This window comes from Aquarana catesbeiana, linkage group LG02 (genome assembly GCF_042186555.1).
Source record: "Aquarana catesbeiana isolate 2022-GZ linkage group LG02, ASM4218655v1, whole genome shotgun sequence".
Lineage (NCBI taxonomy): Eukaryota > Metazoa > Chordata > Amphibia > Anura > Ranidae > Aquarana > Aquarana catesbeiana.
The window spans coordinates 812,477,129-812,504,618 of record NC_133325.1 but is presented as its reverse complement, the minus strand read 5'-3'; the positions used below and the strand labels follow the sequence as shown (position 1 = coordinate 812,504,618).

The 27,490-nt window shown below is 45.7% G+C and overlaps 1 protein-coding gene across 4 annotated transcripts in view; it reads left to right on the top strand.

The window, feature by feature from the left end:
* Positions 1–27,490, top strand: part of LOC141129518 (uncharacterized) — a 148,430-nt gene that overhangs the window by 13,780 nt on the left and 107,160 nt on the right. For all 4 annotated transcript variants that reach the window (XM_073617601.1, XM_073617603.1, XM_073617602.1 and 1 more), the window contains exon 2: positions 24,657–24,730. In XM_073617601.1, the coding sequence (XP_073473702.1) occupies positions 24,664–24,730 (67 nt within the window). In that variant the 5' untranslated portion in view covers positions 24,657–24,663. The remainder of the gene's footprint in view (positions 1–24,656; positions 24,731–27,490) is intronic.

Genomic DNA, 27,490 nt, shown 5'->3' with positions numbered 1-27,490 from the left:
CCTTTAAAATTAGCACTTTTAATTTCTTCCATAGACTTTTCGTTCCGCGGCTTTCGAATTTGCTGCGAACACCCCAAATTGTTCGCTGTTCGGCAAACTGGCGAACAGCCGATATTCGAGTCGAACATGATTTCGACTGGAACTCGAAGCTCATCCCTAATCAGAACACTAAAATATGTAAAGGCAGGCTAGAACAGTTGTACACCGAACATTCATACAGTCCTATACCTTCCATAAATTAGTCATTCATATTAATAAAAACACTCAGATAATACCACATTATGTAGACAGAACTAGTAATCACTTATGAAGCAGTTAATATCTAGATCGACATTTAACCCTTTCGGCGATAAAGTGTCTGCTAGAAAAATCCACTGGGTCTCTCTCTTAGGTAGGTCCCTGACCAAATTAGAGGCCCTCCACACTGGTTTCAAGTGGTCGATACCCCAGAATTTGAGACCAGAAGGGTCTTGGTTGTGCATTAATTTAAAGTGGAACGACACTTTGTGGTCTTTAAAACCTATTTTAATATTGGCTCTATGCTCTGCAATTCTGATTTTGAAAAGTCTCTTAGTGCGGCCTTTATAAATAAGCCCGCACGGACATTGCAGAGCATAGACCACATAGGAAGTATTGCATGTAATGAATTCTTTGATGATGAATTCCTTATTATTAGAGGTAGATGTGAATCCCTCAAGAGCCCTCCAAAGGCTTATTTACATCCTTGCAAGTCTGACATTTCCTACAGGCGAAGAATCCATCCCTATCCCAGAAGGTGGAAGGCCTGGTGGGAGGATCCAACACCTTCCTTACAATCTTATCAGCAAAACTCAACGCCTTTCTGTAGATAAACCCTGGCTTACAGGGTAATACTGAATGCAACACTTTATCCATAAAGAGGACATGCCAGTGAGTGGCAAAGATTTCTTCCACCTCTCTATATTGGGAATGAAATCCCGAAATGAAGCTCCACTCTTGACCATTTTCGTTTGGGATAGGAGAAGCCTCACTCAAAAAGTCAGCCCTAGGGAGCACAGCTAGTTCCAGAATAATGGAATCCAACCCCTCTTCACAGTAACCTTTTTCAATACATTTCTTCTTTATAATCTGCACTTGTGATATGAAATCCGTCTCATTAGAACAGTTCCTTTTCACCCTAGTGATTTGCCCCTTAGGAATGTGTTTTAACCACATAGGGTGGTGTCCACTATTAATGGGCAGATAACTGTTAGAATCAGTAGGCTTGAAATGTACCTTAGTTCCCAACCTGTTCCCTTGACTAAATAAATATCAACATCTAAAAAATGTATATCACTTCGACTATACTCACTAGTCAGCTTGATATTATTTTTATTTGAATTTAATTCATTTAAAAATTCTTGTAAAGTGTCTAGTGACCCCTCCCAGATAAAAAAAAACAGGTCGTCAATATATCTTTTATATAATAAAAGTTGGGTACGAGCAACAGAGAAAATTGTTTTATCCTCCCATTCCCCCATGAATAAAATTTGCTATACTGGGGGCAAATTTAACCCCCATAGCAACACCTTTACATTGGGAATAAAATTCACCATTAAACCAAAAAAAGTTATGACCTAAACAAAAGTCCAGGGCATTTCGTATAAAAATGTTCTGATTGTGCGGTATATCATCGCGCTGGCACAAAAAAGTGCATCATCGTGCTGAATGATTGAATAAAGTGATGACCCATCCGCCGTCACCAGGTTTACCTCCTGTTTCTCTGTTAGGTCTATTTGCTGTAAAAAGACTTTCGGTGTCCCTGAGATAAGCCTTGGTTTCTATGACACTATTCTGCAAATGGTGATCAAGATACTGACCCATCCGGGACGTAATGGAGCCAATCCCATTAACGATTGGTCTCCCAGGGGGACATTGTATGTCCTTATGAATTTTGGGGAGGGTATATATTGTGGGAATTCTACTGCTACTCGGTACAAGATATTTTCTTTCTCGATTAGATAAAACTCCTGTTGAATATCCCATTTCTACCAGACATCTCAAATCATTATCTAAGACCTATCTAAGAGAGAGACCCAGTGGATTTTTCTAGCAGACACTTTATCGCCGAAAGGGTTAAATGTCGATCTAGATATTAACTGCTTCATAAGTGATTACTAGTTCTGTCTACATAATGTGGTATTATCTGAGTGTTTTTAGTTTTATATATCAATTTTCTATCCGTTTTTTGCATTTTAAGAGGTTTTTAATATGATGTTTTTTTTAACAATTAATCCCATTAATTAAATGTGTATTTTTACTGATACAGCTATACCATGATTAATGACCGTTTTATGTTCTGTGATGGTTTTAGCATTTTTATGATTAAGAAGACGCTGTTATGTGCTGAATAATATGAATGACTAATTTATGGAAGGTATAGGATTGTATGAATGTTCGGTGTACAACTGTTCTAGCCTGCCTTTACATATTTTAGTTATTCTGATATTTCGGATAAATCTGCTGTTTTTATCATACAAATAGTGCAGTGGGGCTTTTTGTTCCTCTCCCCCGCCTGTAGGATGTGGTCAGTGTTTACTTTAGCTGTGGCAATTTGCGCCTGTCGTCACGCTGAATGTTCTCTGATTGGCTATGGCGGATTGGGGCGGGACAATATAAGCCGGTCTTTTTGTCGTGTGGGCACGCCCTCTGTTGAAGTCGGATATGACGAAACGCGTCAGTCTGTGACTCACACCACACCGGAAGTGAGGTGCACGCTCCACCGCTGCTGGATCCGGAACAAGGAAGTGATCTTGGTTGCTCCTTGGTTACATAGACGGTGATACCGGATGGCTGAAACGGTGAAATGCACGCTTGATTACACTTTCAAAGCTTCATGGATTGCTATGTTTGTACGTATATATTTATGAGGGGATATTTGTTGTGAGGGGCTCTTTTTTGTTATTAATAAATGTAATTACGCTATGTGCGCTCTCTTTTGTTTATGACCTTTATTGGAGCCCTTATCATCCGCTGATCTCCTGGAACGGTGGTGACCACATTATATGGTTCAGAGGATTACTTCCCTTAGAGGCTGTTTTTACTATAGTGCTCTGGTGAGTTTAACCCCCTGAGGGGAGTGTGTTTATTTGAAGAATCGGTGGAAGGTGCACACTGTGACTTTTTTTAGGATCACCTATGAACACCATCTGAACCAGTGTAACGTTCATCACTGTTTTCAAAGACTTTGATGTGAAGTTGGACACATGCCAGTATTGCTCAACATTGTTTGTAGTATTTGACTGATACAGTTTGTTTTTAGCTGTTTATATGTTTTTTATACTATTTTAAAAATAGTATAAAAACATATAAACAGCTAAAGACAAGCAACTATTTAAAAACGATACAACATTTAAAAAATAGTATTTTTTAAATTGTGTATTGTTTTTAAATAGTTGCTTCACCACTTGCTTACTGGGCACTTAAACCCCCCTCCTGCCCAGACCAATTTTCAGCTTTCAGCGCTGTCGCACTTTGAATGACAATTACGCGGTCATACAACACGGTACCCAAATGAAATTTTTATCATTTTTTTCCAACAAATAGAGCTTTCTTTTGGTGGTATTTAATCACAGCTGGGATTTTTATTTTTTGCTAAACAAACAAGAAATATGGAAAATTTTGAAAAAAAAAAAAAGTTTCATAGTTTGTTATAAAATTTTGCAAACAGGTAATTTTTCTCCTTCATTGATATGCGCTGATGAGGCAGCACTGGTGGGCACGGATAGGCACAGTTAAGGCGGCACTGATAGGCATAGTTAAGGCGGCACTGATAGGCACAGATAAGGTGGCACTGATGGGGACAGATAAGGCGGTACTGATAGGCACAGATAAGGTGGCACTGATGGCCACTGATGGGCGCTGATGGGTGGCACTGATGGGTGGCACGGATGGGTGGCAAGGATAGGTGGCACTGATGGGCACTGATAGGTACCACTGATGGAGGGCACTGATGGGCAGTGATGGGCGGCACTGATGGGCACTTATGGGCACTGGTTGGTGACACTGATGGGCACTGATAGGTGGCACTAATGTGCAGCACTGTTGTTGTGGCACTAATTGTGGGCACTGATGGGTGGCACTGTGGGCACTGATAGGTGGCACTGTGGGCACTGATGGGTGGGTATTTATATATTGAAATCATATCCCCTCTTAAGCGTCTCTTCTCCAGAGAGAATAAGTTCAGAGCTCACAACCTTTCCTCATAACTAAGATCCTCCAGACCCTTTATTAGCTTTGTTGCCCTTCTTTGTACTCGCTCCATTTCCAGTACATCCTTCCTGAGGACTGGTGCCCAGAACTGGACAGCATACTCCAGGTGCGGCCGGACCAGAGTCTTGTAGAGCGGGAGAATTATCGTTTTATCTCTGGAGTTGATCCCCCTTTTAATGCCAATATTCTGTTTGCTTTATTAGCAGCAGCTTGGCATTGCATGTCATTGCTGAGCCTATCATCTACTAGGACCCCCAGGTCCTTTTCCATCCTAGATTCCCCCAGAGGTTCTCCCCCCAGTCTATAGATTGCATTCAGATTTTTGCCACCCAAATGCATTATTTTACATTTTCTACATTGAACCTCATTTGCCATGTAGTTGCCCCCCCCCCATTAATTTGTTCAGATCTTTTTGCAAGATTTCCACATCCTTAACAGCAGTTATTGCCCTGCTTAGCTTAGTTTCGTCCACAAATACAGAGATTGAACTGTTTATCCCATCCTCCAGGTCGTTTATGAACAAATTAAATAGGATTGGTCCCAGCACAGAACCCTGGGGAACCCCACTACCCACCCCTGACCATTCTGAGTACTCCCCATTTATCACCACCCTCTGAGCTCGCCCTTGTAGCCAGTTTTCAATCCATGTACTCACCCTATGGTCCATGCCAATGGACCTTATTTTGTACAGTAAACGTTTATGGGGAACTGTGTCAAATGCTTTTGTAGAATCCAGATACACCACGTCTACAGGCCTTCCTTTATCTAGATGGCAACTCACCTCCTCATAGAAGGTTAATAGATTGGTTTGGCAAGAACGATTCTTCATGAATCCATGCTGATTACTGCTAATGATATCGTTCTTATTACTAAAATCTTGTATATAGTCCCTTATCATCCCCTCCAAGAGTTTACATACTATTGATGTTAGGCTAACTGGTCTGTAATTCCCAGGGATGTATTTTGGGCCTCTTTTAAATATTGGTGCTACATTGGCTTTTCTCCAATCAGCTGGTACCATTCCAGTCAGTAGACTATCTGTAAAAATTAGGAACAACGGTCTGGCAATCACCTGACTGAGTTCCCTAAGTACCCTCGGATGCAAGCCATCTGGTCCCGGTGATTTATTAATGTTAAGTCTCTCAAGTCTAATTTTAATTCCGTCCTCTGTTAACCATGTAGGTGCTTCCTGTGTTGTGTCATGAGGATAAACACTGCAGTTTTGGTTACTGAAGCCCCCCAATTCACTCGTGAAGACTGAGGAGAAGAATAAATTCAATACCTTTGCCATCTCCCCATCCTTTGTAACCAGATGTCCTTCCTCATTCTTTATGGGGCCAATATGGTCTGTCCTCCCTTTTTTACTGTTTACATACTTGAAGAATTTTTTGGGATTTCTTTTGCTCTCCTCCGCTATGTGTCTTTCATGTTCTATCTTAGCCGTCCTAATTGCACCCTTACATTTCTTGTTGCATTCTTTATAATGTCTGAATGCTGATGATGATCCCTCAACCTTGTATTTTTTGAAGGCCTTCTCCTTTGCTTTTATATGCATTTTTACATTTGAGTTAAGCCATCCAGTACTTTTGTTCGCTCTTTTAAATTTATTACCCAATGGGATACATTGGCTAATGCCCTTATTTAATATGCTCTTAAAGCAAACCCATCTCTCCTCCGTGTTCTTTGTCTAAGATGTTATCCTAATTTATGGCTTCTAGCATGACACCGATTGCTCAGTTCTCAGACAGTCCTCAGCAGTACTGTCAGTCACCGCTCTCTGCTCTGCTCCTCCAGCACTCATGGGATGGTGAGGGGATGGGCACAGCTGGCTATGACTTGCTGAAAGCCAGAGCTAACTGTCATGCAGGCAGCTGGGTAGATCCCGACAATATGGTCTGGATCCTTCCAGAGCCTGGAGTGGGCTTTAGCCTGTTGTCAGCTGACTCTGGGTCGGGACAAGGTCATCTAGAGCCCAGGGCAAACATACCAAACTGCACCCCCCTCCCCAAGGTTAATGAGCATTATGTGTCAGAAAAATGCCCCCCCCAAAAAAAAAATCAAGCAGTAATCTGCATGCTTAACCCCTAAGCATAAATTTCCCCTCCTCCCAGTACAAATCTCCCCTGCCAGCACTAATCTTTGCCCTCCCATCCCCCTTCCAAGCTCAAATACTCTCTCTCTCCAAATTCTCCCAGCACAAATTCCCCCCCCCCCAAAAAAATCACCCCTCTGAGAACAAATCCCCTAAGCCCCAAATTTCCCCTCCAAGTACAAATCCTCTCCCCTACTCCAAATCCCCCCAGCACAAATTCTCCCCCCAATCACCCCTCCTAGCACAAATTCTCCTCCTCGAATTTCCCTTCCTAGCATAAATACCCCCAATCATTCCTACTAGCACAACCCCCCCCCCAAAAAAATCCCCTCCTAGCATGAATTTCCTCCTCCTCTACCTATCACATTTTCAAGCGCAAATCCCTAAATCCCCCCTCCTAGCACAAATCCACTTCCCCCATCCCCCCTACCAAGATAAATCCCCCCTCAAATCACCATTCCTAGCACACACCCCTAATTCCCCCTCCTAGAACAATTCTTATCCCCTGCCACCCTCCATTTTCCTCATCCCAACACATATCCCCCTAATCTGTTGGAGGTGACCCCCTTACCTCACATGATACCACCAGTGGCGGTCCGTCCATTAGGGAAGTACGGGTGAAGGCCCCCCATCCATGTGTCTGGCCCCCTGATCTACATGCAGGGCACCGGACGCATGGATTCCAATGTGGGGTGTTTTTTTTTAAAGCACATGATTAAAACCAGAGGCTCTAATAGGCTTCAAATAAGGGTGGGCTCGGGGCGCAAAGCACTGTGCCCGAAGCCCACCCAGTTGTGTGACCATAGTGAATGAATTTTCACTGTTTTAACACTGAATCTCCTCCTGGACAATCAGAATGCAGGTCATGAGACCCGTCACCCGATTGGCCGAAAGGAGATCCAATCGGATTGTAGGAGGAGGGAGGAGACACATGGTGCACAGAGGAAGTGAGGGAGAAGATGTCGGAGAGAAGAAGGGGGGGTGGAATCGTCGGGTGGATTGTTTGTCCCCCCCAGAAAAAGAAACACCAGCCACCACTGGATACCACAGTGCCCAGGGCAGCCGCCCCTTTTTGTCACCCCTTGTCCCCGGCCTGGTCACAGAAGTATAAAAGTAAGAGCACTGCTGTGACTCAGTAGAGAAGTAAGACTAAAAAAGCTCATATTTCCCTTTTAAGCTCAGACAGGAGATTCTAATCTGACCGCCTTGTTACTGATTTGGAAATTCTGGGTGAAAAGAGGGCAGAGCTATCCTCAGTACTACTTCCCCCATTGTCTGCACACAGCCCGGGGATTGTCTGACCTCACTATTGTCACAATCATGTCATCATATTTTACCCCATATTGGAGATGTAATGTCAGGGGGGACATGTGAGGGGGGGTGACCATTCACTGCACACCAAATTCACTTATATAAGAATTGTTGTACAGAGGGGGTGACTGCTATTGGGGCCCTCATGGGGACAGATTTTTGGTGATTTGGATGTATCCAAATTTCCGAATGCAGCGAATGTACATAGTGATGAAATTGAATGAATCCAAGAAAAGTTGAAACTTTGGATGCATTGAGAAGCGAGTTGCTAAGGAATGGACGGCCGCCATGTCCTTAGCAACCATGACTCATCTGCTGTCAGCAAAATGCAAACAAAGCAAATGTTGATATAAAAAAAACAAAAAAAAAAGAACAGGCCCTTATCTGAGCGTGCAGCCCGGAAAGGCCATGAAAGAAGGGGGGGATAAGTGGGTGCTCCCCTGGACCATACTACATGCCCTCAACATGGGGGGTGCCTTGGATATGAATTCATATTGGTGGGGACAAGAGTCTCTTCCCCACATCCCTGGGCCAGTGGTTGTGGGGGGTCTGCAGGGCAGCTTATCAGAATCTGGAAGCCCCCTTTAACAAGTGGACCCCCAGATACCGCCCCCCCCATGTGAATGAGTATGCCTACTCATGCACCAAAACCCCCCCAAAATTTGGGATATTCTTTCACTCTCAGTGATAACAGTCACCAGGACAAATAGAAAGGATATATCTCCCTAATGAGGGCAAAGACAGCAATAAAAACTGACAGGGGTTCTAATCCACCTTCCCTCCATCCAACACTAAAATAACATTTTGCCTTTAGTTCTGTCACAAGGCAGAACCCCCTGTGCCCCAAAGCACAGCCCCCATGTTAAGGGCATATGGTCTTGTATGGTTCAGGGGGGAGGGGCTCCCTCGGATAAGGGACTGATATGGATATTGTGTGAAGGGGGACATCTGCACTAATCACCAGTGTCCTACTCAGCGCGGCCTCATCAGTGCACATCCATGAAGGTGAAAAAATACCTGTTTGCAGATAAAAATGTCATGTGGGTACAGCGCTGCATGGCTGGGCAATTGTCATTCAAAGTGTGACAGCGCTGAAAGCTGAACATTGGCCTGGGCAGGAAGGGGGGTAAAAATGCCTGGTAGGCAAGCAGTTAAGCCTGCAGGGGGGTCCAGCTTTTTCATAAAAAAAAAGACTTTACTAACGCTTTAGGTCTGGGTCACATCCCTGCGGGTTTGCAGCGCATGTTTCTGGCAGATCATTCATTGGAATGGGCTGCTGTGTCTGCATTTCCCAACGCAGCAGATTTTCCACTTTGCGATTTCCCTGCAGTTCAATTCTAGATGTGTGTGTGTGTGGGGGGGGGGTGACATTAAGAACGAATGGCAGCTTTGCGTGTTTTTAAACAGCAGCGTGTTTTGACTCCGGGTGCGATTCCTGCACACGCTGCTGTGTAAAAAACACGCGGGGCCGCCATTCATTCCTAATGGCACCCCCAGGCATCTAAAAATGCAGCGTGTTTGTGGGTGCGGGACCTGCAGGGAAATTGCATGGTGCAAAAAAACACCGCGCAAATTTCAAGGCCGCTGCATTTTTAAAATGCTGCATGCACCTTTTCTCTGCAGGAAATGCAGGCATGGCAGTCCATGGGCGGCCATCCCAGCGCTAACGCGGGCCGCAAACCCGCATAGATGGGAAGCAGGCCTAAAGGAAGCCCATCAAGCAGTGTTGCATTTCACTATGTCTATGTGTGGAAGAGGTGCCAGTACCACTGGTGGTCCATGCTAATGCTCCAATTGGTGAACAGTTCAGCCACAGCCAGATCAGGATTTAGTCTACACTCACAGGCAGACTAATTGGGGAGGAGGACCTACCTGGGGCCAACCGGGCTCACCATCCGCTCGCTCTCAGCACAGCGGGCACCCACTCCCTCCCACAGAGGCGGCTCTAGACTTTGTGAGGCCTTAGGCAAAACTTAGACATGAGGCCCCACTCACTCCCATAATGGGAAAAATAATTAAAGCGATAAAAAATTAACTGTATATATCACTTATATTAAGAGACTCAAATCCTATGAACTATGAATTCACAGTTTCTAAAATGTTCTCTAACCAATTATTCTTTATTATTTTATCTTTACCTTTATTATTCTATATATATATATTTATTTTTCTTTATTACACACACAAATATAGATACAATTTGTGCAGCTGCTACTAACAATGTGTTTAGGTTATAACAAAAGTAAAAAAAAAAACATATTTCTCCATTTACATGAAGGTAAAGGGTAATATAACCCAACACAGAGTTCCCCCTTACATCAGAGTCTGCAGGATTCCCCCTTTCAGTGCAAGGGGAAATTTTATGTAAAAGGGAATGCTGCAGATTTGTGTAAAGGGGAACTCTGATGTAAGAGGGCTCTGGTGACCAGTGATCACCTTATATAAGAGTGCACAGCATTCCCCTTTACATCAGAGTTCCCCTTTACATCAGGGTCCACAGAGTTCCAACTTGCATCTAAAACAGGAACTCTCATATGGAGGGAACTCTGGTGACCACAGACCACCTTCCACAGAGTGAATGCACTAAGGTAAGGGGGGGTTACTGATATCGGGGGGAACTTTTAAATCAGTGCCCCTTTACCTTACTTTATTTACTCCCCCTTACATCAGTGATCCCCCTCAGACTGGCCTTGCAGCGCTGTCTCTGACCTCCTCTCAGGCGCACCTTGCACGGCTCAGTCAGATGGTCCTCTCTAGGCTCCAGCTTGGTGGATCTGGTTTCATCCTATATTATCCTCTCCACATTCTTCACACATCTGACTCCTCATGTGACCCCCGTCCTGGCAGCGCTCCCGCTCATGACTCCCCTGTAAACCCCCCCAGAGACTGCAGACATGATACAAGAGATAGTTAGACTGTGCGGACATGATACAGGAGACGGTCTTAGACTGTGCAGATATGATACAGGAGATGGTGAGAGACTGCAGATATAATACAGGAAATGGTCAGAGACTGCGGATATGATACAGGAGATGGTGAGAGACTGTGCGGACATGATACAGGAGACGGTCTTAGACTGTGCAGATATGATACAGGAGATGGTGAGAGACTGCAGATATAATACAGGAGATGGTCAGAGACTGCAGACATGATACAGGAGATGGTGAGAGACTGCGGACATGATACAGGAGATGGTGAGAGACTGCGGACATGATACAGGAGACGGTCAGAGACTGTGCGGATATGATACAGGAGATGGTCAGAGTCTATGCAGGCATGATACAGGAGACGGTCAGAGACTGTGCGGATATGATACAGGAGATGGTCAGAGTCTATGCAGGCATGATACAGGAGACGGTCAGAGACTGTGCGGACATGATACAGGCGATGGTGAGAGACTATGCAGATATGATACAGGAAATGGTCAGAGACTGCGGATATGATACAGGAGATGGTCAGAGACTGCGGACATGATACAGGAGATGGTCAGAGTCTATGCAGGCATGATACAGGAGACGGTCAGAGACTGTGCGGATATGATACAGGAGACGGTCAGAGACTGTGCGGATATGATACAGGAGATGGTCAGAGACTGCAGACATAATACAGGAGACGGTCAGAGACTGTGTGGACATGATACAGGAGATGGTGAGAGACTATGCAGACATGATACAGGAGACGGTCAGAGACTGCGGAATGATACAGGAGATGGTCAGAGACTGTGCGGATATGATACAGGAGATGGTCAGAGTCTATGCAGGCATGATACAGGAGACAGTCAGAGACTGTGCGGATATGATACAGGAGATGGTGAGAGACTATGCAGATATGATACAGGAAATGGTCAGAGACTGCGGATATGATACAGGAGATGGTCAGAGACTGCGGACATGATACAGGAGATGGTCAGAGTCTATGCAGGCATGATACAGGAGACGGTCAGAGACTGTGCGGATATGATACAGGAGACGGTCAGAGACTGTGCGGATATGATACAGGAGATGGTCAGAGACTGCAGACATAATACAGGAGACGGTCAGAGACTGTGTGGACATGATACAGGAGATGGTGAGAGACTGCAGATATAATACAGGAGACGGTCAGAGACTGCAGATATAATACAGGAGACGGTCAGAGACTGTGCGGATATGATACAGGAGATGGTGAGAGACTGCAGACATGATACAGGAGATGGTGAGAGACTGTGTGGACATGATACAGAAGATGATCAGAGACTGTGCGTACATGATACAGGAGATGGTGAGAGACTGCAGATATAATACAGGAGATGGTCAGAGACTATGCAGACATAATACAGGAGATGGTCAGAGACTGTGCGGATATGATACAGGAGATGGTGAGAGACTGCAGATATAATACAGGAGACGGTCAGAGACTGCAGATATAATACAGGAGACGGTCAGAGACTGTGCGGATATGATACAGGAGATGGTGAGAGACTGCAGATATAATACAGGAGACGGTCAGAGACTGCAGATATAATACAGGAGACGGTCAGAGACTGCAGATATAATACAGGAGACGGTCAGAGACTGCAGATATAATACAGGAGACGGTCAGAGACTGTGCGGACATGATACAGAAGATGGTCAGAGACTGTGCAGACATGCTACAGAAGATGGTGAGAGACTGCAGATATGATACAGAAGACGGTCAGAGACTATCTGGTTATGATACAGGAGATGGTCTTAGGCTGTGCAGACAGGCACCAAACACTGGAGCCATAGCCACAGATGATACCACCACAGACAGGGTGCAGAGCAGACAGATGATCCCTCTATACACTCCTTGGTTCCTACTACAAGCAGTGAAGCAGGAGAAGCCAACACATTTGCTTTGAGCACCATTCTGGTAGATGTAGTCTGCAGAGTGCACTGGTGGGCCAAGTCTAGTGTGTGGTGTGGAGAACTACAACTCCCGCCATGTAATGTGGTGCCGGGAGAAGATCATCCAGTGCCCAGGGCAAAGGTGTTAAACTGCACCCCACTCCCCAGGTGGAGTAGGGGCTGAGGTGCAGTTTGTAGCCACATGCACAGTTTAATAGCAGTACGCATTTTATCCTGCAGTAAAGCTTTGGGCCAACAGTGATGTAGAAAAAATGTATCAGTGTGAGGAAAAATGCCTGTGTGTGTTGTGTCACTAGAAGGAATAGATGCCCCTGCTTCTGTGGTGTGAGTCTAAAGCGAAGTTGGCACGGTTAGTTCATTGTTTTTTTTTGTGCAGCTGGTGTGCGGAAGAAAAGATAAATGAATGGATTCACCCCAACCACACAAATGAGACAGATGGAGGAATCCTCCCCTTCTGTGCCATTGTATTCTGACAGTGGTACCCCCCCCGATGTTAGAATACACCGATCAGTCTGCAACCATTTCGCTTTGGCCGCTGATTGAAAGAAAGTTTTCTAGCAAGGCCGTTCGACAGAAGTTGATCTACTGATTGAACAGAAATGGGGAAGGCCACACACAGACTGAAATTTGTCTGGTTCCTAGTGAACTGGCCGATTTTTGGTCTGTGTGCGCCCAGCTTAAGGGGCTCTGTGTAATTGTGAAGGAGGAGGAGCGGTGCAATCAGAGGCAGAGGGCAACTCTGGTGCTAAATTTTGTGTTCTATTGTCAGCCTAAAATTCAGATTCCTTGTTATAGATTAGCAGTTACACACTGATATCCCAAAATGATTGATAATGAGTCACTGCAGAGAGGTTTTCTTACATCTATAACTGCATATGTCACTGAGGATCACAGGCTTAGGGCTTAACTCTAGCAGACCCTCATCTCCTTTGCAAGCAAAACACACAGCCTTTAGTAAATGTCCAGTAAAGTTTTCTGAGCCTGAGAAGTAGTGAAGTTTTCCTGGTCTGTGATCTCATCAGAGTTGCAGGATAATGATAATTTAACAGTAATCTGCAAGCACTGATTGCAGACTGACACAGCCAAGACGTTTTACAAATCTGGCATTGCTGACACCGGTAATCCAGGAAATGCATTAGCACCTCACCTTACTAGCAGCTCCCATGGATCGAATGAAGATCTTGTGTGATAGTCTGGGGAGAGTTCTGGTGACTGCTGGGCTGGAGAGTGATCGGTGCTGCAGAGTGTACAGTGTGATGAACTTTCTTAGCCTGCTCCGCCCACCTCTCCTGCTGCTCAGACTGTGCAAGCCCTGATCCTGCCAGGCAAACCCAGGAGGATCGTCCATCTCCTCTATGGGCACTGGTATGGCTGCAGCTACAGAGAGGAGGCTCGCAGTGTGCACAGTGTACACAACCTCAGCTCAGGCCATTTCTCCTGCACTGAATGAGCATAGTGCAGCTTGGAATCCAGCCCCCCTCCGCCCCACCTTACAGCTCTGGTGTCGGCTTTCTGAGAAGGCTAGGAGGGAGAGTAGAGATCATGAGATGTTCTCCGTGTGAGGGGGATGTTACAGCCGACACAGCTGGAACCTGCATGGCTTTACCCGCTGACCAGGGACATTCCCCTCTCATACATTTTTGGCAAAGTAGGCGGGTTTTGCGAGGCCCCTGTGAGTGCGAGACCTTAGGCCACTGCCTACTTTGCCTAATTAGAGAGCCGCCTCTGCCCTCCCACTCCGGTCACAGCTCCTATCCTGCAGCCTCCCGAGTCCTGAACATACGGTCTACATGGGGTGGGGTCAGAGCGTCAGTGGAGCTTCTGGCCCCGCCCACTCCCTGCTAGCTGGGGAATAATACAGCGCAGTGCTGCCTGTCTCCCGCCGTATACCCAGTCACTTCGCAGGGCGGAAGAGCAGTGATGGGGGGAGGGCAGGCAAAGAGAGATGATGTAATCTCTGTATTAGGAAAGAGATGGTTGGACTATATCAAGAGGACATTTCAGACAGTTTTTCCCATCCCTGGTTAACGTATAGCTTATAAGTGGAGGAAGGGGGGGGGGGGGAAAGATATGGGGAGAAAATGGAAATCCCCCTCCTCAAATAGATGGGACTTTGAGGGAAAGAACTAAGTCTAGTAGGTGAGAATCAAATACACTTGATAAAATTAAACAATATTTATTGAGATACAGTAAAAGATAGTATTATCAATACATATACAAACATATGACCATTCAGTAGTAAAATCCAGAATTCGTACGTGACTAGAGCCAACATGTTTCGCAAAAGAATTTTCGCTTCATCAGGGCTAGGCACGATGTGATTGATTCATTTAAACTGTGTAAATAATGAACAGTTTCAGATATATAGTGGTCATACATATCATCAATCATAACAATGAAAAAACATCAATTATATGAAATTATTGCTCACCTACTGTTAAAATTACAAAGGAATAAGGCTATTACCACCATTCACCGGACATCAACCGCTGAACCACCCAGCACGGACTGTCTCTGGGTGCCAGATCCCAGAAAGACAATACCGGTAGGAGGCCTGGACCACACACTTAGGGCAATATTGGCTGGTAACCCGTACTGAAACAAAGATGGGAAACCCATGAATTCCACTCATTCAAAATCAATAATAAAAAGTATTATCTATTTGAGGAGGGGGATTTCCATTTTCTACCCATATCTTTTTCCTCCCCCCCCCCCTTCCTCCACTTATAAGCTATGATGTAATCTCTGCTCGCCCCCGCCCGTTCGTTCGCTTCTCTCATCCGCCTGCTCAGCTTCGGCATGCAGCCCGGCTGCCGCACTCGCGGCCCGGTGGTTAGGCAGGGACCCCTGTGGTTAGGGTTATAGCCCCAATAGCCACCCCCTAGCAATGCCACTGCCTGTTTGGGAGTTCTGGTGCGAACTGATTTCTGCACACCTGTGGGACATCGTTTCTTACAACCGGACGACACTATGGAAGACCTGAATGTTTTAGTTCTTAATCACCTCAATACCGGACACTTTTCTCCCCCTGACAATTACTCAGTCATGCAACACCGTGCCCATATGACGTTTTTATCATTTATTTGAGACAGATGAAGCTTTCTTTTTTAATCTCCACTGAGTTTTTTTTATCTTTTCCTATTAAAACGATAAAATTACAGAAAATTTGGGGGAAAAAAAAATGTTTTTCTTCGTTTTCTGTTATTAGATTTTGAAAATAAATAATCTTTCTTCATAAATTTAGACCAAAATGTATTCCGCTCCATTTCTTTGCTAAAAATAACCCAAATCAGTGTATAATATTTAGTCTGTAGGAAAGTTATAGAGTCCACAAACTATGAGATATATATCTAAAAAAAAAATCAATCAATCAATCCTGATGTACTATTGGACATGTGCATGCTGGAAAATGTAGCTTTCGCTTCGTTTCAGATGCATTCGTTAGGTTGATATTTAATTTCTTTGTAATCATTGTGTAGGTCCAGTTCTTTTTCAGGATTTGTTTCGTATAGCCCTTGTACTGAACGCATTTGAAAGATTTCCAAATTCTTTTTTCTATCTTCATTCATTGTAAATAGTAACTAGTTGCTAAGGAGCGGGCAGCCACCACGTCCTTAACAACCATGACTCCCTACTGACAGCAGAATGTAAACAGAAGAAGTGCCGGTTAAATAAAATATAAAATAAAAGCAAGGGAGTCCACCTCAATCCAAACAACCCCTTTGGGTCTGGTGTGGATTTTGAGGTGAACCACAGACCAAAATAAGAAAAAAAAATGGCGTTGGGTCCCCCCAAAATCCAGATCTGAGCAAGCAGCCTGGCATACCTGGAATGACAGGTAAACATAGCATCGGGGTCACCCGGTGACATCAACACCCCCCCAACATTGAGGGCAGGTGGCCTGGTATGGTAGGGAGGGGGCACTCGCCCATCCCACCCCTTTCCTGACCTGCCGGGCTTGTTGCTCTGATAAGGGTCTAGTATGGACTGGAGGGGAATCCCCACGCTGTTTTTTGTTTACATTCCACCGTCAGTGGGGAACCCCTCTGACAGCAGATGAGTCATAGTTGTTATGGATGCAGCGGCCACCCGCTCCTTAACAACCAGCTATTCACAATGAATTCAATCATTCTTTATGTTATCGAACAAAGAAGAAAATGTGACATCATCCAAATTAAACGAAAAAACAAATGCATTTGTTATTTCTCGGTATAACTTTTTCAGACTCGTTGCCATTTGCTTTTATGTCCATGTGATTATAGAGATACCATGTGTGAGAATCTTTCAGTGTCTGGGCTGATTATATACCGGACATTGTATCTTGTGTATCACACATATCAACCAAATGTGTCAAAACTAATGTATGGTAATAGTCACCTCTATACAAGTGGTCAGGGAATATAGCTTAGTATAGCGTCACCTACAATAGTCCCAGTTCCTATAAGCCAAGCAAGCCTAGCCTATTAGCATGTGGCAACCCACAGGAATGCCATGACCACGGACCTGGTGTCTTGCAGGAATGTAGTCAGTGGGATGAGCAGATGGTTCCGTACAGGCAACATACAGAAACATGGTCAGCAAACAGGCAAAGGATTGGTCCAGGTAGCAGTCAGAAATGTGGTCAATAAACAGGCCAGGGTTAGTAGAGGGGGCAAGTAGAGGCAACAATGCACTGGAGTGGAGGTGAAGCGGGACAAAAATGCACTGGTATGGCAGTGATCAGGGACACTGTAACTGGTGTGGTGGTAATCAGGGAAACTATGACTGGTGTGGGGGTGATCAGGGACACTATGACTGGTGTGGTGGTGATCAGGGACACTATGACTGGTGTGGCAGTGATCAGGGACACTATGACTGGTGTGGTGGTGATCAGGGACACTATGACTGGTGTGGTGGCGATCAGAGACACTGTAACTGGTGTGGCGGTGATCAGGGACACTATGACTGGTGTGGCGGTGATCAGGGACACTGTAACTGGTGTGGTGGTGATCAGGGACACTGTAACTGATATAGCAGTGATCAAGGACACTATGAGTGGTGTGACAGTGATCAGGGAAACTATGACTGGTGTGGTGGTGATCAGGGAAACTATGACTGGTGTGGTGGTGATCAGGGACAATATGACTGGTGTGGTGGTGATCAGGGACACTATGACTGGTGTGGTGGTGATCAGGGACACTATGACTGGTGTGGTGGTGATCAGAGACACTGTAACTGGTGTGGTGGTGATCAGGGACACTATGACTGGTGTGGTGGTGATCAGGGACACTATGACTGGTGTGGCGGTGATCAGGGACACTATGACTGGTGTGGCGGTGATCAGGGACACTATGACTGGTGTGGCGGTGATCAGGGACACTGTAACTGGTGTGGCGGTGATCAGGGACACTGTAACTGATATAGCAGTGATCAAGGACACTATGAGTGGTGTGACAGTGATCAGGGAAACTATGACTGGTGTGGTGGTGATCAGGGACACTATGACTGGTGTGGTGGTGATCAGGGACACTATGACTGGTGTGGTGGTGATCAGGGACACTATGACTGGTGTGGCGGTGATCAGGGACACTGTAACTGGTGTGATGGTGATCGGGGACACTATGACTGGTGTGGTGGTGATCAGGGACACTATGACTGGTGTGGTGGTGATCAGGGACACTATGACTGGTGTGGTGGTGATCAGGGACACTGTAACTGGTATGGTGGTGATCAGGGACACTATGACTGGTGTGGCGGTGATCAGGGACACTATGACTGGTGTGGTGGGGATCAGGGATACTGTAACTGGTATGGTGGTGATCAGGGACACTATGACTGGTGTGGCGGTGATCAGGGACACTATGACTGGTGTGGTGGTGATCAGGGACACTGTAACTGGTGTGGCGGTGATCAGGGACACTGTAACTGATATAGCAGTGATCAAGGACACTATGAGTGGTGTGACAGTGATCAGGGACACTATGACTGGTGTGGTGGTGATCAGGGACACTATAACTGGTGTGGTGGTAATCAGGGACACTGTAACTGGTGTGGTGGTGATCAGGGACAGTATGACTGGTGTGGCGGTGATCAGGGACACTATGACTGGTGTGGTGGTGATCAGGGACACTATAACTGGTGTGGCGGTGATCAGGGACAGTATGACTGGTGTGGCGGTGATCAGGGACACTGTAACTGGTGTGGCGGTGATCAGGGACACTATGACTGGTGTGGGGGTGATCAGGGACAATATGAGTGGTGTAGTGGTGATCAGGGACACTATGACTGGTGTGGGGGTGATCAGGGACAATATGAGTGGTGTAGTGGTGATCAGGGACACTATGACTGGTGTGGTGGTGATCAGGGACACTATGACTGGTGTGGCGGTGATCAGGGACACTATGACTGGTGTGGGGGTGATCAGGGACACTATGACTGGTGTAGCGGTGATCAGGGACACTATGACTGGTGTGGGGGTGATCAGGGACAATATGAGTGGTGTGGCGGTGATCAGGGACACTGTAACTGGTGTGGCGGTGATCAGGGACACTGTAACTGGTGTGGCGGTGATCAGGGACACTATAACTGGTGTGGCGGTGATCAGGGACAATATGAGTGATGTGGAGTGATCAGGGACACTATAACTGGTGTGGTGGTGATCAGGGACACTATAACTGGTGTGGCGGTGATCAGGGACACTGTAACTGGTGTGGCGGTGATCAGGGACACTATAACTGGTGTGGTGGTGATCAGGGACACTATGACTGGTGTGGTGATGATCAGAGACACTATAACTGGTGTGGCGGTGAACAGGGACACTGTAACTGGTGTGGTGGTGATCAGGGACACTATAACTGGTGTGGCGGTGATCAGGGACACTATAACTGGTGTGGTGGTGATCAGGGACAATATACGTGGTGTGGTGGTGATCAGGGACACTATGACTGGTGTGGCGGTGATCAGGGACACTGTAACTGGTGTGGTGGTGATCAGGGACACTATAACTGGTGTGGCGGTGATCAGGGACACTGTAACTGGTGTGGTGGTGATCAGGGACACTATGACTGGTGTGGCGGTGATCAGGGACACTGTAACTGGTGTGGTGGTGATCAGGGACACTATAACTGGTGTGGCGGTGATCAGGGACAATATGAGTGATGTGGCGGTGATCAGGGACACTATAACTGGTGTGGCAGTGATCAGGGACACTGTAACTGGTGTGGCGGTGATCAGGGACAATATGAGTGGTATGGCGGTGATCAGGGACACTGTAACTGGTGTGGTGGTGATCAGGGACACTATGACTGGTGTGGCGGTGATCAGGGACACTGTAACTGGTGTGGCGGTGATCAGGGACACTATAACTGGTGTGGCGGTGATCAGGGACAATATGAGTGATGTGGCGGTGATCAGGGACAATATGAGTGGTGTGGCGGTGATCAGGGACACTATAACTGGTGTGGCGGTGATCAGGGACAATATGAGTGGTGTGGCGGTGATCAGGGACAATATGAGTAGTGTGGTGGTGATCAGGGACACTATGACTGGTGTGGCGGTGATCAGGGACAATATGAGTGGTGTGGCGGTGATCAGGGACAATATGAGTAGTGTGGTGGTGATCAGGGACACTATGACTGGTGTGGCGGTGATCAGGGACACTGTAACTGGTGTGGCGGCGATCGGAGACACTGTGACTGGTGTGGTGGTGATCAGGGACACTATAACTGGTGTGGCGGTGATCAGGGACACTATAACTGGTGTGGCGGTGATCAGGGACAATATGCGTGGTGTGGTGGTGATCAGAGACACTGTAACTGGTGTGGCGGTGAACAGGGACACTGTAACTGGTGTGGTGGTGATCAGGGACACTATAACTGGTGTGGCGGTGATCAGGGACAATATGAGTGGTGTGGCGGTGATCAGGGACAATATGAGTGGTGTGGCGGTGATCAGGGACAATATGAGTGGTGTGGAGGTGATCAGGGACACTATAACTGGTGTGGAGGTGATCAGGGACACTATGACTGGTGTGGCGGTGATCAGGGACACTGTAACTGGTGTGGCGGCGATCAGAGACACTGTAACTGGTGTGGCGGCGATCAGGGACACTATAACTGGTGTGACTGTGATCAGGGACACTGTAACTGGTGTGGCGGTGATTAGGGACACTGTAACTGGTGTGGCGGCGATCAGGGACACTGTAACTGGTGTGGTGGTGATCGGGGACACTATGACTGGTGTGGCGGTGATCAGGGACACTATAACTGGTGTGGTGGTGATCAGGAACACTATAACTGGTGTGGCGGTGATCAGGGACACTGTAACTGGTGTGGCGGTGAACAGGGACACTATAACTGGTGTGGCGGTGATCAGGGACACTATAGCTGGTGTGGCAGTGATCAGGGACACTATAACTGGTGTGGCGGTGATCAGGGACACTATAACTGGTGTGGTGGTGATCAGGGACACTATAACTGATGTGGCAGTGATCAGGGACACTATAACTGGTGTGGTGGTGATCAGGGACACTATAACTGGTGTGGCGGTGATCAGGGACACTGTAACTGGTATATCGGTGATCAGGGACACTATAACTGGTGGATGTATCCAAATCTCAGAAAATGTCCAAAAAACTAAATTAAAACAAAACAGATTGTACACTCCTACTGCCTCTCTCATATCTTGAGGACCTAAAACACCAGGACAGTAAAAATAACCCCAAATTACGCATTTTTAGAAAGTAGACAGTCCAAGGTATTTAGTAAGAGGCATTGCGAGTTTTGGAGTTGTAATTTTTTTTTACGATTTAAAAAAAAAATTAAGACATTAAAATATTTTTTTCGCAAAGTTGCCATTTTAAGACGTTATTTCTCACGCACGGCATAGGCATACTCATAATTACACCCCAAAACACATTCTGGTATGCCTCCTGAATATGAGGATACCACATATGTGAGACTTTTTTACATTCTCGCCACATAGAGGGACCCAAAATCCAAGGAGCACCTTCAGCTGTTCTAGGGGCATAAATGACACATCAAATTTTCTGACCACCCATCACATTTTTGGAGGCACTGGAGCACCAGGACAGTGGAAACACCCACAAAATTACCACATTTAGGAGATTAAATACCCAAAGGTATCTTTTAAGAGACATGATGAGGCCTTTGAAGACTTTATATTATTGTCACAAGATTTAAAAAATGCAGAAAGAAAATGAAAATGTATTTTTTACACAAAGTTGTCAATTTAATAGGACATTTCTCACACATAGCATGGACATACAAATGATCACACCACAAAACACATTCTGCTATGCCTCCCGAGTAAAGAGATACCACGTGTGAGAATTTTTCAGTGTCTGGGCTGATTATATACCGGACATTGTATCTTGTGTATCACACATATCAACCAAATGTGTCAAAACCAATGTACAGTAATAGTCGCCTCTATACAAGTGGTCAGGGAATATAGCTTAGTATAGCGTCACCTACAGTAGTCCCAGTTCCTATAAGCCAAGCAAGCCTAGCCTACTAGTATGTGGCTGCCCGCAGGAATGCCATGTCCACGGACCTGGTGCCTTGTAGGAATGTAGTCAGTGGGATGAGCAGATGGGTCAGTACAGGCCACAGACAGAAACATGGTCAGCAAACAGGCAAAGGATTGGTCCAGGTAGCAGTCAGAAATGTGGTCAATAAACAGGCCAGGGCTAGTAGAGGTGGCAAGCAGAGGCATCAATGCACTGGAGTGGAGGTGATTGGGGACACAGTAACTGGTGTGGCGGTGATCAAGGACACAGTAAATGGTGTGGTGGTGATCAGAGACACAATAACTGGTGTGGTGGTGATCAGCAACACTATGACTGGTGTGGCGGTGATCAGGGACAATATGACTGGTGTGATGGTGATCAGGGACACTATGACCGGTGTGGCGGTGATCAGGGACACTATGACCAGTGTGGCGGTGATCAGGGACACTATGACTGGTGTGGTGGTGATCAGGGACACTATGACTGGTGTGGCGGTGATCAGGGACACTATAGCTGGTGTGGTGGTGATCAGGGACACTATAGCTGGTGTGGGGGTGATCAGAGACACTGTAACTGCTGTGACAGTGATCAGAGACACTGTAGCTGGTGTGGCGGTAATCAGGGACACTATAACTGGTGTGGTGGTGATCAGAGACACTGTAACTGGTGTGGGGGTGATCAGAGACACTATAACTGGTATGGGGGTGATCAGAGACACTATAACTGGTGTGGTGGTGATCAGGGACACTATAACTGGTGTGGCGGTGATCAGGGACACTATAACTGGTGTGGTGGTGATCAGGGACACTATAACTGGTGTGGTGGTGATCAGAGACACTGTAACTGGTGTGGCGGTGATCAGGGACACTATAACTGGTGTGGCGGTGATCAGGGACACTATGACTGGTGTGGTGGTGATCAGGGACACTATGACTGGTGTGGTGGTGATCAGGGACACTGTAACTAGTGTGGCGGTGATCAGGGACACTATGACTGGTGTGGTGGTGATCAGGGACACTATGACTGGTGTGGTGGTGATCAGGGACACTATGACTGGTGTGGCGGTGGTCAGGGACACCATGACTGGTTTGGTGGTGATCAGGGACACTGTAACTGGTGTGGCGGTGATCAGGGACACTATGACTGGTGTGAGGTTCTCCTTCTATCCACTAAGCAAATGGGTCTAGCTCTCTTTCCCATGCTTAGGCTCCTCAGTGTCCCATTCTTTAACTGAACAGCAGGCTTCTTGAAGTCCAGGTCTCACTCCAGTGCTCTGGTATAGCATCTGCTCATCACCTCCACTTCTTCCCGGCAGTAATTGCCCCTCTCTTCTTCCCAGGCACAGAAGGTCTGTGGCAGTCTCGGTCTCCCTGCATAAAGAGGGACCTTCCTTTCTATTAACCTGGGAAAAAGTGCCTCAATCCATCCTACTCAGTCTCTCTGTCTGGGAATTGTAGTTCTGAGCAAACCTGTAATAATGGCCGAGTCTCTTTAGTGACCTACACTCCCCAGAATCCTCCATGTTTCCTCTCAAACATCTCCCATAGTTCATGTCTTCACTTGCCCCTCCTAGTGGATGGAGGACAGTTAAACACCAGCTGCTCTGCATTATGTGATATCAGTCTCTCCTACACCAGTGGTGGAGGGAGTAACTCCTGGGGCAGCATACTAACAAAGCCCCTTTTTTTCTACTGCAGCTGCAGACTGGGTTACACAAAATTTTGCATAGGCGTCTACAACGTTGACCACTATTGTACAAGCCTTGTAGCAAGCTGCGTTCCATAACATTCATAACATTTCCTATTTTCTATGGTGTTTTTAGTCCAGTCGCATCAGTTCTCTGTGCAAAATGCTGAAGCTGGTCCTCATCTCCTCCATGTCTCTCCTCTGTGGTGGTCTTGGTGTCCATCTTAGAGAAGGTGGTTTTCTCCATTGCATAATCTGTATGGTCCAGCTTTTTGGTTGAAGATATTTTTTCTCTTTTGATTTTTGTGTTAGTTGAGTGTGGTTGATGTGGGATCCCAACTGATGAGGTCTGTAAAGTACAGGTTCTATCAGGTAATCCGCTAGATAGATCTCTTCTTGTTAGCTGAGATGTTAGTCACGCTGGTGAAGATCATCCATTGTGTGCAGATGTATGTTTAGCATTGAGATAGTTTTAGCTGGCAGCTGTGTGTGGATATGCTGGATATGAGTGGCATATCCTTTACTTGAAAGTGGAGAGGACAGTATTATCCTGGATTGGGGGAATTGTCAGATCTCTATTCCATAGATCCCAAGACTGTTCCACTCCACATGGGAATTTGAATGCTTCTGCCTACCTTGGGGTAGTTTCACTTCTCCTCTTGGATTGTCTCAAATACAACATAAAATATTCCAGCAAGAATGGTCAAAACTCCTTTTGATGGGCATATCAGGTGTGAGGACCCAGAAACTAAGCATAGAGATCTCAGCAATAATGTCCAGAGAGATAGAACGGATATTTAGATGGTTTACATCTCTTCAAAATACCAAATTATCAGTTCTGGGTGCAGCACCTGTTTAATGGACATTGATGGTGAGTTCCCATACAGTCTATAATATGTGAAATGAGAAAATGCCAAGTCATCTTCCTTAATTTCTCTGTAATTTCTCTTTTCTCACACAGACCCAATATGATGACCACAGCAATGTGCCCCCTATGTGTCCTCCTCCTGTGGGCTCTCCTATGTCCAGGCAGAGGTATGTAAGAACATTATATAGAGGTGATAATACAGTATTATTATCAGACAGAGTACATATCATAGATACCCCGACTACAGCAAAGTGTCTCCTCCGTGTTCTCATCCAGTGGGCTCTTCTCTGTTCAGGCAGAGGTACAGTGCCTTGAAAAAGTATTCATACCCCTTGAAATTTCCCACATTTTGTTACAACCAAAAACGTAAATGTATTTTATTGAGATTTTATGTGATAGACCAACACAAAGTGTCACATAATTGTAAAGTGGAAGGAAAATGATAAATGATACAAATAAATATGTGAAAAGTGTGTGGGGGGGGGGGCATTTGTATGGCGCCCCCCCCGGAGTCAATACTTTGTAGAACCCCCTTTCTTTACAAGTCTTTTTGGGGATGTCTCTACCAGCTTTGCACATCTAGAGAGGACATTTCTGCCCATTCTTCTTTTGTAAAATATCTCAAGCTCTGTCAGATTGGATGGAGAGTGTCTGTGAACAGCAATTTTCAAGTCTTGCCACAGATTCTCAATGTGATTTAGGTCTGGACTGTGACTGGGCCATTCTAACACATGAATATACTTTGATCTAAACCATTCCATTGTAGCTCTGGCTGGATGTTTCGGGTCGTTGTCCTGCTGGAAGGTGAACCTCCGCCCCAGTCTCAAGTCTTTTGTAGACTCTAACAGGTTTTCTTCTAAGATTGTCCTGTATTTGTCTCCATCCATCTTCCCATCAACTCTGACCAGCTTCCCTGTCCCTGCTGAAGAAAAGCATCCCCACCACATGATGCTGCCACCACCATGTTTCACGGTGGGGATGGTGTGTTCAGGGTGATGTGCAGTGTTAGTGTTCCCCACACATAGAGTTTCGCTTCTAGGCCAAAAAGTTGAATTTTGGTCTCCTCTGACCAGATCACCTTCTTCCACATGTTTGCTGTGTCCTCCACATGGCTTCTCACAAACTACAAACAGGACTTCTTATGGCTTTCTTTCACCAATGTCTTTCTTCTTGTCACTCTTCCATAAAGGGCAGATTTGTGGAGAACACGACTAATAGTTGTCCTGTGGACAGATTCTCCCACCTGAGCTGTGGATCTCTGCAGCTCCTGCAGAGTTACCATGGACCTCTTGGCTCTTCTCTGATGAATGCTCTCCTTGCCCGGCCGGTCAGTTTAGGTGGACGGCCATGTCTTGGTAGGTTTGCAGTTGTGCCATACTCTTTCCATTTTCCGATGATGGATTGAACAGAGCTCCGTGAGATGTTCAAAGCTTGGGAGATATTATTATAACCTAACCCTGCTTTATACTTCTCCACAACTTTATCCCTGACCTGTATGGTGTGTTCCTTGGCCTTCATGATGCTGTTTGTTCAGAAAGGTTCTCTAACAAACCTCTGAGGGCTTCACAGAACAGCTGTATTTATACTGAGATTAAATGACACACAGGTGGACTCTATTTACTAATTAGGTGAATTCTGAAGTCAATTGGTTCCACTAGATATCAGTTAGGGGTATCAGAGTAAAGGGGGCTGAATACAAATGCCCCCCCCCCCACACTTTTCACATATTTATTTGTATCATTTATCATTTTCCTTCCACTTCACAATTATGTGATGCTTTGTGTTGGTCTGTCACAACCCCCCCCCCGTATTTGGATGTAACATGACAAAATGTGGAAAATTTCAAGGGGTATGAATACTTTTTAAAGGCACTGTATGTAAGAACATTATAAAGAGGTGATAATAGAGTATTATTATCAGACAGAGTACATATCATAGATACCCCGACTGCAGCAATGTGTCCCCTCTGTGTCCTCCTCCTGTAGGCTCTTTGTCCAGGCAGAGGGATGTAAGAACATTATATGCAGTGGAGATTGTGCCGTGTGGTGGGAGCATGCCGCGGCTTTTATATCCAGCCAGCCGCTGTGTATAGTGAGAGCACAGCGGGACATTGTGACACCCACTTCCCCTGAACTAGCTGAGGACACTGGTATGATGTGGTGAGAGTACACTGCAATACCCGCTTCTCCTAGGTTCCTTTCCAGGCTATTTGGGGACGTTTGTGCAGTATTTTGCTGGCAGCTGTTGAGAAATCCTGGATGCTCAACTACGCTCCCACTGCAATACCCCACTTGGAGATCGTGGAAACACAGAGGGGGACACCGATCGATTTTCTGCCAGTGGATTTACTTTCATTTGCCCATTACCCCTGCAGGGGTTGGGCTTTCCGGTGAGTGGGGACACAATTGGGGGTTCCAGAGAAGGAAACTACCACAATCATTTACACAGGATCCTTTTGGAAGCAAAGTCACTTTTCACAGATTTTTTCTCTTCTTATTTTTATATATATATAGAACTTTAATTCTGCTTGGACACTTATATCATGTGGATTTGATTTTTGAAAATTCTGGTATATTACCACATTAATTATTTATTACACTATTGATTATATTTGTGCATTTTTTGGGTATTTTTTATGCTTTTTCCTCTGCGATTTTGTATACTAGCACTAATATCACACATATATTTATATATTAATTTTGTTTCCCTTTTTAAGTGCACGTATTTCTTTTAGGATTATTTACACCTTATTTGCACTTGACTTTTTTAAATTATGTTTTTTTATATTAGGTGTTGTTTTACACCTGTGACATATACACATGATATGCTGTTTGTTTACTACTTATATATTTGTTCACAGTATTTCTCATATACTGCCACCACTTTTTAGGATATTAGTATTTTAATTATATACATTTTTGAACAGC